Source organism: Zalophus californianus, chromosome 8, assembly GCF_009762305.2.
Source record: "Zalophus californianus isolate mZalCal1 chromosome 8, mZalCal1.pri.v2, whole genome shotgun sequence".
NCBI classification, from domain to species: Eukaryota; Metazoa; Chordata; class Mammalia; order Carnivora; family Otariidae; genus Zalophus; species Zalophus californianus.
The window spans coordinates 58,726,300-58,741,943 of record NC_045602.1 but is presented as its reverse complement, the minus strand read 5'-3'; the positions used below and the strand labels follow the sequence as shown (position 1 = coordinate 58,741,943).

Sequence of the window (15,644 nt, the reverse complement as noted above, 5' to 3'; positions counted from 1 at the left end):
AAATACAAATTTAGGAAAGTGACTTCAAAATTCCTGAAAAAAAAAAGCAGCCCTTAAAACTGGAATCTGTTATTTAAAAAAATCTACCTTCCTTTAAGACACCACACCCAAGCAGTTTTACAGGTGAGTTTCACCAAACGCTCAAGTATCAGATAATTCCTTTCGTTACTGTTTCAAAGAGGAGAAAAAGAAAAAGCTAGCCAAATCACTCCAGAGGGCTAGTACAACCTTTATATGGAACTTAGAAAGGATAGTAAAAGTAAAACTGTTTGCCAATCTCATATTTGAGCAAACTGTAAGGCCTCTTTAGTGTTTCCTCCTATCTCCCTAAGTGGAATCAATCATTCCCCACTGGCTCCTATGATAGCTTGCACATGCTCTATCCACAGCATCCTTTAATGCTTTAGTGCATTTACTTCATATTTGTCGCTCATTGGCTGGACACTAGGATCCCTGCAGCAGGGTTATTTTTGTATTCAGATCCCTTGGAATGAAATACAGTGTTTACTCCATGGCCATGCTCAATAGTTGTTGAATGATGTGGAAACCTAAGGAAGGGCCTTTCAGGTAGAAATACCAGTAATGTGTACAGGCAGGACATGGAAAATAAGAGGCAATGAGTAAACCACTTGGCTAGAAGAACATAGGTTTGTATAAGGAAATACCACTGGAAAGGTAGGTCAGGGCCAGTCAGGGTGGGCTTTCAGTGCTGAAGCTAAGTTTAGTTTCCTATCTACTGAAGGCATTTGAGCAAGCAATGGCTAAATCAGATCCATGGCTTCAGAATCCAGGTGAGCACTTTTTAGAGGTGTCACAGACCTGGAGGTGACCTATCTGGTGGAAATCCATCATTTTAAAAATAGAAAACTAAAGTCAGAGAGAATAGGTGATCTACCCAAGGGCAAAGAACACAAAATTAGCTAAGGGCAGGCAGAAGCTTAGAGGGAGTAAACTTGACTAAGGTTACACAGTTAGCATGTATATGGTCCAACCAACAGGTAAACTAGGTTTGTCCAACTCCAAAGTCCATGATCTAGATGACACCAGGAGATAAGGTATGTAGACCATATGTATACCCTTTAGAACACTCCTAATTTCATGTAATACACTCATTTCAAATAAAGGTAATTTATGTAGAGTATAACTAAATTATTTTTACCTTTATTATAAGGCAGAACATTTAACAGAATTCTAATTAGCTTCATTACAATCATTTTGATGTAGTCTTTTACTCAATTAGCTTCTGAACCCAAGATCAATAAAGCACTAGGCATGAAAAGCAAGTGAATAGGAACAAAGCACTTCCTTAGCCTCACAAATCCACACCTAAAGCATTACAAGTGGTTTTAGTCACTGCAACAAAATTGGAAAAGTTCTAGAAAAAGGTTAATTAATTAAAAATGACTCTGCAGTCTTAAAAGACAGTCTGAAAGTTTATAACACCAGAAGAGGCAGGTAGAGATAGAAAAAACTTGGACTTGGACTTGTTCATTGTATCTCAGAATTAAAGCCTAATAGATAATAGATTTAAAGAAAATATAGAAACATACCACAGTTTTCCTTGCCTTACAATGGAGTCAAGTCCCAGTAAACCCATCATAAGTTGAAAATATCCTAAGTTGAAAATGCATTTAATACACCTAATCTACCAGACACCACATCTTAGCCCTGCCTAGCTTAAACATGCTCAGAAATTTAAATTAGCCTATACAATTGGGCAAAGTCATCTAACACAAAGCCTATTTTATAATGAAGTGTTGAATATCTCATGTAATTTATTGAATACTGTACTGAAAGCAAAACACAGAATGGTTGTAAGGGCAACAGTTGTTTATCTTCATGATTGCATGGCTGACTGGAAGCTGTGGCTGACTGCCACTGCCCAGCATCATGGGAGAGTAGACACATCACTAGACTGGGAAAAGATCAAAATTCAAAATGCAAAGTATGGCTTCTACTGAACATGTATTGCTTTCGTACCATGGCAAAGTCGAAAATACTAAGTCAAACTATGTCTAAGTTGGGACTGTCTATATTTTACTCAGGCAAAAACTTAAAAAGAAATAGGAAAAGTTGCTTTTGTTTTAAATTATAAAAAAGAAAAACAGAATTCCATACTCAAAGTACTGGTACAAGCTGGAATTACCCATAGGTTCACAATAATGAATGATGATGGAACCATGGTCAGGAATAGATAGGATAAATACTGCCCCCCCCAACACTCCTAGATTAACCATTTTGGTGCTCCCATCCAAGGCAGGATACTAGACTGAGAAGGCCACCGCTCTACAGCCCTCCTTATAAATTCTTGCCTCAGCCATGGTTTGGTATCACAGAGTCTTCCACAAAATAAGCATTCATCTAATGTTTGCTGATTCAATGACTGAAGTATAAAGAAGGTGACAGAAAACATAGCTTTGGCAGGTATGAAATTATGGGCAGGCAGTAATGACGCTACTAAAAATGGTAATAACAAGAATCACAACAGTGATCTGTGTTTGGGAGTTTACTATATGTAGGTATTGCTCTAGATGCATGTATTAACTTATTTATCTTTGTTAACTCTATTTTTCAAACAATGAAACCACAGTGCATAGAGCTTAATACCTTGCTCAAGAACAGAGAGCTACACAGTGGCAGAGCTTGGATTTGAACCCAGAAGCCTGTGTTCTTAATCACTGTGAGATTCAAGCCAGCCCTGGAATTGTCTGTTTACCCTATAGATATGATACTTCTAAGGATCCCACTTTACTGTAATTTCCTCTTTTGAGAATTTAGGAAAATAAATTATAGGTTTAAAAAAGTATTCATCTTTATTTCAGAACAGAAAAATTAAGAGTCTTATTTTATTTGCTCTTCAACAAAATGTATATATTTGCTTTAAATTTACCTCCAGTCTTCCTTGAGCATAACCTAGGAGCAGCAAATTGGCTCTGTCCTTCTCAGGAGAAATGGGGGCCCAAGGCCAAGCATCATCACTGACCAGTGGCCACCAGCAAGCAACTATATCCTGAACACAATTGATAGCTAGATGACGCTCTGTTGTCCTGTTTACTGGGCCAGGTATCTCGTAATAGGAAATCTAATGATTAAGGGAAAAAAGCATATGAGAATCATTTTTTAATGCAAAATCCTCCCAGTATTACAAAAATTAAAGCATCTGTAAATGTAGATAAATGCAAGTAAATATGCATGTTAAACATGTGCTTAAGGAGGTGTCAGAATTTACCAAATTCTTTTGACACATATATAAAAAAGACATATGTTCAAAATTCTCCCCATTTTTAGCAGAGGAAAGGAAAAGGAGAAATGTGAGTTAGGGAGGAATTGGCTGTAGCAATCCCAATCAATACCAAAATGTACAGTCATGGCTGCTTGACAGCTTCGACCTACACATAGGATTTAAGACCAGCTATATTAAATGACAAGTTCAGTACTGCTGACCAAGAGTATCTGACTACTGTTTAAGACATAACACGTTAACAATGACTGACAACAATAAAAGGAAAAACAACTTGAGGCAAATATCACTTTAAAGAATAATATATGAGACATATATTCTGCATAAAGGGATAAGACACAGCATCATGCGTAAAAGTTTATGCAGCTTCTGAGAATTATGCTTCTCTTTCTTAGGAAGGATTTGTAGAATTTATTATTCAAACTATGTTATTTTGGAACATGGTTATTTGAAAACATAAGCACAGCACCATCTGGGTGACACATGCCAAGGAAATATAGATTGCACCGTATTTCTGCTTAAGGAATTAATGGAAGGTTGATAGCTTGGAAGAAAAAAAAAACTATCTTGCCATTGCTGGTCAGCAATAATCGAACCACTTTCTGGGGATTAAGCGCATGGCTAAGCCTACTGGACCAGACACTAGCAAAGGGCAGGGGGTCTTCTTATCAGAGAAATGCTTCTGGAGCCAGTCTCACTACATGACAGATTGCTTTCATATTCCTGTCTGCAAGGCAACAAAGGATGGCAGTAATGCGATAATGCCAGAGTGCAATGGGTGTTAAGAACCCGTTGCATTTATGTATTGTATTTAGTAAATAATCAGGCTCATCCAAATTGTGATCTCACCACTCAACCAAGGCCATTAAAATCAAGGTTAATGCTTTAATAATCCTCTGCTATTTTTTTTAATATGGTCAAAAGGAACCCTTTTCTATTTGTATGGCCATAATATTATTGACCTCTTCATCCTCTGAATGCACATCAAAAGGAACTGAAATCAAAGTAATTACCAGTGTTGTTCTCCTATGGTAAACATTTAACTCCTTGCACTGTCCCTCTCCTGTTAAATAAATTGAATTGGATTTTTAAAATGTAGACTGGAAAACTTGTTAAAGGTCAGCAGTTTCAGGATATTTACCCTGCAATTTTCTCTGCCAAAATTATTTCAATCTGAAAGAATTAAATTATGGTACAGCTGTAAAGAAAAGCAGAGTTATAAATACTCTACACTATTTCTTTGTTTTAAAATTCAAATGGGCAATGACAGACAACACAGATGTACTTTAGGCTTCAAAGTGAAAATTCTTATACTTATGCTCTCAATATCATTATTTTAACTACTTATCTTCTTGAGATAAATACCATAATAGACTTGCTAAGTCCTCACAAATAAACATACATTGTTTCGATATCCTATTGCCATGTAAGCATGTTACGAATTTCTAGATGAGAAAATAGTGTTAAGAGACTGACACTTTCAGTCCTCCTATGGTGCAAATCTGAAATTTCCTGTTTCCTGTGAATTTTAATGGCATCAGTATTCTATCATGATGGTCAACAGGGCAAGTAAAGTGAACAAATTTCTTAAATTATCCTTCCAATAGACATATGGCCATTTTTACTAAGTATTAAATAACTGTATTTTAAATACTGGACCAGAAAATGAAATCCATGGGCTTTTCCAAAGGGAAGCAGGTTACTTCTCCAATGTATAGAAATGATGTGGAGTACCCACATTATCCTCAAATCCAAAGGCAGAAAAAAGAAACAAATAAGCAATTCCCTTAAAGTGTAAGAGTCCATATAGTAAGTCTATTTTTCATATCTTTTCATAAGAAAAGATAACATCCTGACAGTTTCTCTCTGATCTCATTAATGGGTAGCTACTATCCTTCAGCTGAGAAGACTACTAAAATATCCATCATAGCTAAGACAGAGGAACTCGTCATACAAAATTTTATATTAGTAGCACTGAAAACATTTTAAATATATTGAGTTAATGCATATTGGAGCATTTCATTAATTTATTTACTTTTTCTATATTGGTGCATTTTAAAGACCAGTATTTGTAAATAAGCAACATTTCAAATAAACCTACAGTTAGCCAATCTAGAAAATAACATCCAATTAAGAGTGCTAATACCAGTTTTTATACTAACCAAAATATAATACATGAATACCACCGACTCGTTAAAGAAAATCAGTATATACAAAATATTACAGAAGATCCACAAGGTTGGCAAAGAAAACCAAATTAGTTTATTACCACAATGAAAAACTCATTTAATATATTTTATCCCATGTCAAAAATCTTTTTTATTAGAATAGATGTTTCTACCAAATAAAATTAAATCCTCCGTATATCACCACCACCTCAATCACAATAAGAAATAATCCCAAAGGGCAAAAGGTTAGCTTAAATACTACTTTTTAAAAAACACACAAAGTTTCAAGCCACAAAGCTGACTTCTAAAAATCTTTGCCCGTATTATAGATAGATATTCTGGGTATGGCATAAGTGTGCATCTTTTTTAAGGAAGCTGTATATCAGCTCTGTTCCCAGTGAACAGTGAACTGTCTCAAATCCACGTCACAGAGGTTGGATCAATCTTGCAAACACAAGTCATTGCTGAAAAGAGGCCTTGAACTGAAACAGCCTGGAAAATGTATTAGATACTCATCCTAACAGAGAGTATGCCTTCCAAGCAGTTAAAATGTAATATGGCAAAACTTATATTAAACACATCATTTAAAATAAAAATCCTGCCTTAACAGATGTAAAATCCCTGATACAAGGAAACAAATTACCTGGAGTTAGTGAAGGGAGAGATACTAACATATGAAGGAGATTTCGTTTTGCATTTTTCTCCAGTTATAGTTGGGTGTACGTGTGTGTATGTGGGGGGTGAGGGGTCTTCCCACTCCTTGTTTATTACACTTTTCTATTAACCTTTGAAAGTGACTTCTTTCTTCTTTCTTTTCTTGTGAAATGGAAGCCAGAGCAGCTATCCTTGCCTAGAAAGATGATATGGGGTTTTAGGGAAAAATGAGAATGGTGTATATCCTGCCCTTAGCAAGAAAACCATTTTCAAATGTGTAACTTGTCTCTATTGTCTATCTTTGATTTCCATAAGTACTTAATAAATTGCTCCAAACATGCCATTATTAGACTCCCATAATGAGAGTAAAAAAGAAAAGGTATGATAGCCACTATTTTCAGTGAATCAACCTTAATCATATAATTAACTCTGGTTTGTCTGAAATCTAGAAATGTTCAAGAATGAGCATAATATCCATGGGATACTCTAGCATACCTTAATAATTAATAATACAATTCTATAAATTGAAATCTCTACCTTATAATCCAAGGCTGAGAGTTTTTCCAGTCTTTTGTTTGTATCAGGAGAACCCATCTTCTTGGTAAACTGAATAAAACATAGTTTGTTTTGTGTCAAAAATGATAAGATGATAAAGTTGTCTGTGAGAAGAGCTAAAAAACAAAAACAAAAAAGATTTGATAATATTATAAAATGCTAAATTAGAATAAAATGATAATGAATTGAGAATTTTCACTAAAATATTACAAAAAGCTATTCTCAAAAGATAAATACCAATTGAAATAACTAGTCTCCTAAATATCATTATTTTGCAAGAATATTAAAGAAATTACAAATAAACAATAATCATCAATCTAGTCATGCATGGATTTGATACTTTCCCTTTTTCCTAATACCATTTTATGATACACTGATGTTTGGGGACAACCACCAAATGAACCAAGGCTAGAAAAGCATAAAATAAAGACTATCTCATACCTGAATGTAAAGATGAAAACATTTACTTTTATTTGTACTTAGCCTTTAATCCTGTGTTTACATGATATAAACCATCTGAGAATAAACTGGTTTTTTAGGGGATACAGATCAGTGTTCTCCAGATTTATTTATTTATTTGAGAGAGAGAGAGAGAGAGAGAGAGAAAGAGTGTGTGAACGCGCTCATGCACAAGCGCACAAGCAGGGGAAGGGGCAGAGGGAGAAGGAGAGGGAGAAGCAGACTCTCCACTGAGCAGGGAGCCCAACACGGGGCTCTATTCTAGGAGCCTGAGATCATGACCTGAGCAGAAGTCAGACGCTTAAAATGACAAGCCACCCACCCCAGGTGCCCCTGTATTTTTTTTTTTTTTTTTTTAAATTTTTCATCAATCAACCTTCTTTTTGAGGGTATACAAGCTGAATGAAATAAAGCATATTATACTCAATATGCACATTATATTAATTAATATCTAATAATGAAGATTAGCAAAAATATTTCTACAGCCTTATTTCTAATGCACACAAGTAGGCAGACAATTAATATTCATGAGTTACATAAAGGATTATTAATGTTATAAGAATTGATAAAAAACTTAGTATATTAGGAACTTGAGAAATGTTTTATATTGTTCCTACCATAAAGAAATTATTGAATGTTTCATATAGTTTTCTTTACTTCCATACCCTGGCTGTGCAAGCAGCAACCAACAGTATATCTACACAATTACAGGAGAATCTGGAGAACTGCCAAGAAATCACATTGTTATCATGGTCTCATGAGAGTGTATTATTTTGGATATAAATAAAAGAAACAAGTAAAAAGAGATATCTCAGAGACACGAATAGTGTTGGGAGTCTCCTTTTAATTCTTATACAGGAGCATCAACATGACAAAATCATCACAGCCACTATTTTATTTGCAGTGTCAACAAAGGGGTCAATTATTACACATATGAAAATGGAACTTCTTCCATAAGAAGCTTCCTTGACACCATGTTCCTGTAAGGAAGAGGAAACGGCACACTTACAATCCTATCCCCAGCTTATTATTATCAAGAATGTTGCTAATTATAGCCATCCTGCAAAGTGCTTTTCTCTAAGATGATGAAATTGGGTCTAAGTTATTCAGAGGTAGCTAGTGATAGCACACAGCAGAAGCAAGGTTTCTGTATTCTCACCTCTGTCCTTTCCACTAGATCACACTTTGTTTTGATTATTCAGTTAAGAATCTGACAATTTTCAATCACTAATGATAATGCAACCTGTTTCTTAAACCTTTTTACCTTCAATAAAAGAATATAACCTTAAAACCTCAGGAGTCAGCACAGTATAGCAGAGAGAAAATGGGCTCTGCAGTTAGAACCTGGGTTCCAATCTCAGTTTGGTTATTTTCAAGCTGTTCCTTAGTATCTCATTTATGGGCATGTTCCTTAGTGTCTTAGCTTCAATTTCCTTATCTATAAAATGGAAATAACTATACCACATAAAGTTTTCTTTTACTTAAATGAAATAAGTAGGTTGACACAGAATTATAGAGCCTTTTAGGGCTCAATAAATGTCAGTATCCTACCTTTTCAATAATTGGCTTAAAATCTTTGTGTGCTTTTTAAAAATATTTATTTATTTGAGCGAGAAAGAGTGCGGGAGCGAGAGTGTGTGCACGTCCATGTGTGTGTGGGAGTGTGAGGGTGGGGGAGGGGCAAAAGGAGAGGAAGAGAGAAACCCAAGCCACCTCTGACTCCATGATGAGCGATAAGCGTGAAGCCCAACTCCGGGCTCGAACCCAGGCTCAATCTCTGACCCTGAGATCACAACCCAATCTGAAACCAAGAGTTGGACACCCTACTGACTGCACCACCCAGGAGCCCCTTTATTATGTGCTTTGTAGCAAGTATATACTGATTGTGGTATACTTAAAAGGATCTGGCTTTATCTAGTATATTTGGCATTGGTTTTTGATATTTAGAAATACTGCCCAAATTTTTTCAAAAGTTAGTATTCATAGATTTTGGTAACAAAGGATCTTCCTACTAGCCAAATCATAGATTTTTTTTTTTTAATTGGTGGATGTGTTGACACATTTGGGTTATTTATCCAAAATTCATTTGAAAATGAAAAATATTTGAAATGTCAACAATAGGGGACTAATTTTGAAAGAACACACCAAAAAAACACCCTCTTTTGAAAATACATTCACATTTTTTAAAGGAAAAAGTGAAAAATACTCAGAGTATGAGCCTAAGGCTTGACAAAATTTTTGTAGTAAATATTAGTCAAAACTTGTATTGGTCCCAGGGGTTGTAACTATGCTATTATAAGTGATTACTTGTGTTTCCAAGTCCCCAGTGGTAATAATTAGTGTACCTGTTGACACACTATTTCTCCTGCACCACTGTTAATGTAGGCACATGGGGGTAATTACCATCACTGATGGAGTTGGAGATGAGCTTCCCCACCAGGCTTCTGTCAATCACCACTTTTTCCAGCTGCGGCCCAGAGAGGCTTAGGGACACCAGCACACCTGAACCAAAGAGGAGCTAAAACCAGGTAAAGGGGTCAGGGGGAGAGATATACTGCGAATTAGAGTCTTTCAAAAATCTCTCTTTAAATGTATTTAAATTATAAAGATATTTACATGAGCATCTACACCATGAAATTATAAAGAGTTTTTCTTCATTGAAAACAATCACTGCCATTCTGAGTAAATAGAAACAGGGGGGCTAAATGATGCACCACAATAAATGCACTGATTAAAGCTATGTGCAGAAACTGAATTTAGACCATGTTTATTAGATGCCTAATCATCAAAACACTTAGAAAACACCAATGTAGAAATAACTGCTTTGCACTGATTTCAAAAATGTACTGTTCTATTAAAATATTTTGAGAGATTACTATTTCTATCAGAAATTAAAAGAAGATTTCTGAAGGTTTGAATAGTTGTTGCTATACATTAAATATAGAAAAGATGCAACCATTACAATATAAACAAAACAATATAAAAAGTGAATGTTACAATTTATTTGGAATTTAAACCCCACTTCTACAAATAAAGATCTTGTCAGTTTAAAATATTAAATACATGTAATCAAGTCAATTTAAGTAAAATGTTAAACTTTAATATTCACAAACAAATAGTACATGTCACAAACAATTTCTCAAAAAGAGATAAACACAGTAAAGTACCCGGGCTTTATCAATATCAGTGTTCACCCAACCACCAACAAAAGATGACTGGATATCACCATTATGATTTTATACTGCTCCTTTCCATTTGTGGCAGCATAATTCATTCATCTCCAAATGTTTAAAACTTCTGAAAGGACTATGCATATGCGTATGCTTGTTATCTATGAGATTATGAAATATCAACATTGGAAGAAATTGTTTCACCTTCAAGGCAACAGACTCAAAGCTGATGAATCATGGAAGAGCATATGGTATAAGAAGAAAAAAAACCAATTGTCAGTAAACTAATCATGAACATGCTAGCCAAACTCAAAGACAACTATGATTTTAAGCAAAACAGGGGAATTCCCCACCTACCTAGGAGTCGTGTCCCAGCTAGAAAGGATGATTCTGTGTCAAGACATATTTAGACATGTGTGAAGGATGAGCAGCATGAGGGACCAGGCTAATATAAAGAAAGACTACTACTTCCCCACTGCCTAACAGATTCCAGGCACATGAATAGGAAAAGAAACTGAAGGGTCTCACATGACTTAACAGACTGTCCTTTTAATGTCAATGCCCCTACACAGGGCAGAGGGCAGGGAAGAGGTTACCATCTTTATTCGTTTGAGAGACTAATAAGAGAAGAACATTTGTTCCAAGAATTTCAAAATATTCACAAACTAATCTCTACTGAATTACATCCAGCCCTGCAATACACCTTGATGGCAAACACTGATACTTCTCTTTGGGGAATTCTCCCATAACAACATAACACATGGTCTTTACTTCTAAGTTCTCCCTTTTCAGGCAGGTAATTTTAGGGTCATCTTTCATACCCAGTTCTCCCCTATGTCACAGCTTTTTCCCCCTCCCCCATTTATTCAAAACATCTCTAAAAGCTGTCCTTTTCAGGGCGCCTGGGTGGCTCAATAGTTAAGCGTCTGCCTTCGGCTCAGGTCATGATCCCAGGGTCCTGGGATCGAGCCCCACATCGGGCTCCCTGCTCCACGCAAAGCCTCCTTCTCCCTCTCCCACTCCCCCCTCCTTGTGTTCCCTCTCTCACTGTGTCTCTCTCTGTCAAATAAATAAAATCTTCAAAAAAGATATAATAAAAAATAAAAGCTGTCCTTTTCTATTTATTTTTATCCACTAAGACTTTACACCTATATTCCTGAGCATCTCTTTTCTTAGTTATCCACTGACTACTAGCTCTTTATGGATATTGGCTAGGCCACTTTTATCTTTGTATCTTCAATGCCTAAATCAATGCCAGGCACACAGTAGGTGCTAACTAAATGTTGGAAGAAAAAAATCATAATTAACTCATTATAGGATTAGATTATTCATAGTTAGAAACTTAGTCTAATCTTCCACAATGACATGAAAGTTCCTTCTGCAGCATCCCTTCAAGCATCCTTAAAGCATTCAGCCCATGCTTGAATACCTCTAGTGATCAAGAGCTCATGATCTTATCACTGGACAGTTCTAATTGACTTAGAGATCATTTATTCATGTTTTCCATTCAACAAAAACTGAATGTTGATTATATGCCAAGCACTAAACTAAACTTAGTAGCTCAAAAGAGAATAAAGTATAATCCTCAAAATAGTTGAAAGATACGTTAATAGAAAGAGGGATACAAGCAAGTGTACTAGTGCTATTACAGGTTCTATTATTGGAGTACATACTGGGGAGACTGGGAAGACTGAGTAGGAGATGGTGGTGCTTGAGCCTGAGGTAAAGGCTAATACTGCCTTCTAAGAACTTCTATAATAATCTAAAATTTTCTTCAATAGCACACTTTAAAATTTTAAAAGATAGTAACATAGTGTTAAGCATGGACTCTGAATCAGCATGAAATCAGCATTGGCTCTACCTCTTACTAGCTGTGTGACCTTGTGGGAGTTACTTAACCTCTCTATAACTTCATTTCCTCATCCAAAAAGATAGGGTAACATCTACCTCATAGGATGAGCATTAAATAACTTTTTACAAACAGTATTTAGAATAATGCCTGCCACGTAGTAAATGTTTGCAATTACTATTACTATTATTCAACCATTACTCATATGATGTATGTTCACTATACTATTTGCCATCTCTGAACACTTTTTTTTTTTTGTCTTTCTAAAAATCTTGTGCCCAGATTGGACTCAATACTAGACAGAGTGCATTAGACTCCAGGTGAGTTATCACCAGTACAATCTTTTGTCACCTTTCCCATTTGCTACAATTTCATAAGTATATTGTCTCCAAGATATTTGCAAGTTCCTCCAGAACTCTGGAATTTAATTTGTCCAAGTTTCAAATTTCCTTCCTTACTTTCTGCTCTCAGCACCACTATCATGAACTAACCCTCATGTCCTAAGAGCAACTGCTGTTTCTATGTATGAGCATTTGTTATCTTAGAAAATGAATTCTAAAAGACCACTTTTGTGGGATGGAGATGTAAAGTGCAACCTGTGAGAGTAGGTAAAAGAGGGACGTAAGCTGGAAAGGATTCGAAGGTGAAGTTTTGAAGTACAGTAAGAAAGCATGCATGTTGCAGTAGATAGCATGGAGATTGGAGCAGTGATTTGGGAACTGTGAATCCTGCCCAGCGAGTTTCAGCATTCCTTCAGAATCTTTCTTTGAAGGATAGGTGCAGCCACTTATTTACATATTCATTCATTCATTCCACAAATCTATATTTAGTATTTTGTATGAGCCAGGCCCTGTTCTAGGCACTGAAGATACAGCAGTGAACGTAACCAACAAAGTCCCTGCCTCCCTCACCTCAGGGAGCTTGCATTCTAGTGTGGACACACGCATAAGCAAATAGTTTTGATATAATGTCAGATAGCAACAAGAACTACAGAGAAAAATAAAGCACAGTAAAGATGGGGATTTTAGGAGAATGCTCTTTTAAGCAGAATGACTAATAAATAAATAAAAAGATCTCTCTAAGGAGATGACATTTGAGTCATTTGACCTAAATGAAGTTATTGAACAAGCCATCGGATTATTTGGAGAAAGGGCACTTGAGGTGGAGAACAGCAAATGCAAAAACTCTAAGGTCAGAATATGCCTGGAATGACTGAAGAAAGCTAGGGCAGAGTAGCTAGAGGGAAATGAGTGACAGTGATATTCACAGAGGATGAAATTAGAGAGGTAGCTGCGCCAGGTTAGGTTGATGAGAAATCACTGGGTTTTAAGCAGCAGAGAATTACAATCTAATTTATGTTTTAAAGAGGGGTCTGGGCAAGAGTAGAACCAAGGAGACCATTCAGAGCCTGTCGCAGTGGTCCAGGTGAGAGAAGATGATGGCTTGGACAGAATGGCAATGCTAGAAGAAATGATATGTGGACAGATTTGAGATATATTTTAAAGGGAATCAACTAGGACCTGCTGAAGGATTGGATGTGGCATACAAGAGAAAAACTCAAAAAATTTTGGGCTGAGCAACTGGATTTAATGAGACAGGGAACACTCAAGGAGACACATATTTAGGGGGAATCAAAAGTTTGGTTTTGGACATGTTAGTTTATGGTGTCTATGGACATACAAGTAGAGATATTGAGTAGACAATTAGAAATGAGTCTGAAGTTCAGGGTGAAGTAAGGGCTAGCAATATATATTCGGGAGTCATCAAGAATATAAAGATAGTGTTTAAAGTCATGGAACTGGATAAGCTGTCCTGAAAAAATGAGTAGAGAGGTCATATGGTTGGGGCCCTAATCCACCCTGACTGGTGTCCTCATAAGAAGAGGAAGAGACAACAGAGAGCTCTCTCTCTCTCCATGTGCACGCAGAGAGGAAAGGCCATATGTTAACATAGTAAGAAGACTGATGTCTCTAAGTCAGGAAGAGAGGACTTACCAGAAAGCAACCCTGACAGCACATTGGTCTTAGAATTCTAGTCTCTAGAACTGTGAGAAAAAAAAAAACAAACAAAACATTTCACTCAATCAATCAACAAAGTTGAAAGAGAAAGAGGACCATGGTCTGAGGTTTGGAGCATTCCAAACTTTAGAGGTATTAAAAGATCAGGTTAGCCCTCTTACTGAAACCTAGGTTGGGTACTCATCAGGATCAAGGTATGTCCATCATTATAGATCTCTAAATGTCTTGTGGCCTAGAGGTATCTCTGACACCAGATTTTGAAATAATAAGATACAAATAAATTAATATGCGAATCAATGCATTTTTATAAAACAACCTGTGGGAAAGCATAAAGTTTCCAAGTACTGGTGTCAAAGATAGTCCTGGATATAGTAATGGAGATAACCAGAATCAGGAAAAAATAGTCTGAAGTTCAGGAAAAGAATATTCCAGTTCAGACAAGAAAGTGTTTCCATCTGTTTCCCCAAAAGGTTTGTTCTTAAACCCTCCAAAATGGCCTATGTAAGATTTGGCACGACAAGAAGAAAAAGGGGCACTAAGATACTGTCCCATCCTACTGCAAGCCGTTGGAAAATTCTGACAGCTCAGAAAATGAAAAAGAGGAGAGAAGTAAAGCGAAGCCACTACAGAGCAGATTTGAGCTTGAGGCTAGATCCACAGGATGAATCAATGGAAGGCCCATGAGATTTCCCAAAACTGTTCTAATTTTAATGTTGTTCTTTTTGTAGAACATGACTAAGGCAAAACAGGAACGGAAACTTTTTCTTTTCTCAGACGGTCTCCTAGGCAGGAAGTATTTCTGCTCTTTCCATGTTTCTTTCCATTGCCTTTATCATTTCTCCTCATTTTCTCCAATAAGCTCACACCAAAGAGGCTTTCTCTTTAAGAAAATGGGAAATGATTCCCATAATCTTCAAATGGCTCTTCAAATGGTTTCTGCTAACCTTAGATTCAGTACTTAATTGGAGGTGAAACGGCACCGGGAAAAGAAAAAGAAAATTGTATCAGATGATACCATTAATCTACACAAAACATAAACAACCACAAGAACCTGAGTTTCATTTCATTCACTAGGTCAAAATATGTGAGTGCCTCCTATATAATCCAAGTATATAGATGGGGATACAATGGTGAATAAGGAAGACACATGTTAGTAGAATATATATAGAATACAGGAGAAGACCTCATTTCAGAGAGAAGTGAAGGTTTTGGTTAGGATAAATGGCTGTTACCTAGAAGAGAGAGTTCAATACCACGGAGAAGAGAAATGCATCACACTTGGTCTCAAGTATTGAAGAAGAACTGGTGCAGTAACTGTAAATGAGCTATTTTATAATAGTGATCACAAACAATTCCAGTGAATTCAATATTCTCATTGGTTAAGAAAACTCTCCCCAAATCCATGTGACTATTATTGCATCTGAGGAGAAAATGAAAAGTAAAGGTATGCAGGGTCAGTACTAAAAATCAACAATGAGTGACAGGTTCAATCCATGATCTGAAAATTAAGTCATGAACAGGCAGCAAAGT

The 15,644-nt window shown here is 36.2% G+C and overlaps 1 protein-coding gene across 7 annotated transcripts in view; it reads right to left on the bottom strand.

The window, feature by feature from the left end:
- Positions 1 to 15,644, bottom strand: part of LOC113937823 (WD repeat containing planar cell polarity effector) — a 435,562-nt gene that overhangs the window by 293,955 nt on the left and 125,963 nt on the right. For 6 of the 7 annotated variants that reach the window (XM_027622691.1, XM_027622688.1, XM_027622689.1 and 3 more), the window contains 3 exons: positions 9,481 to 9,595; positions 6,601 to 6,734; positions 2,891 to 3,082 (listed from right to left, as the gene is read on the bottom strand). In XM_027622691.1, coding sequence (XP_027478492.1) covers positions 2,891 to 3,082; positions 6,601 to 6,734; positions 9,481 to 9,595 — 441 coding nt within the window. The remainder of the gene's footprint in view (positions 1 to 2,890; positions 3,083 to 6,600; positions 6,735 to 9,480; positions 9,596 to 15,644) is intronic. The other variant, XM_027622694.1, reaches the window with a different exon arrangement.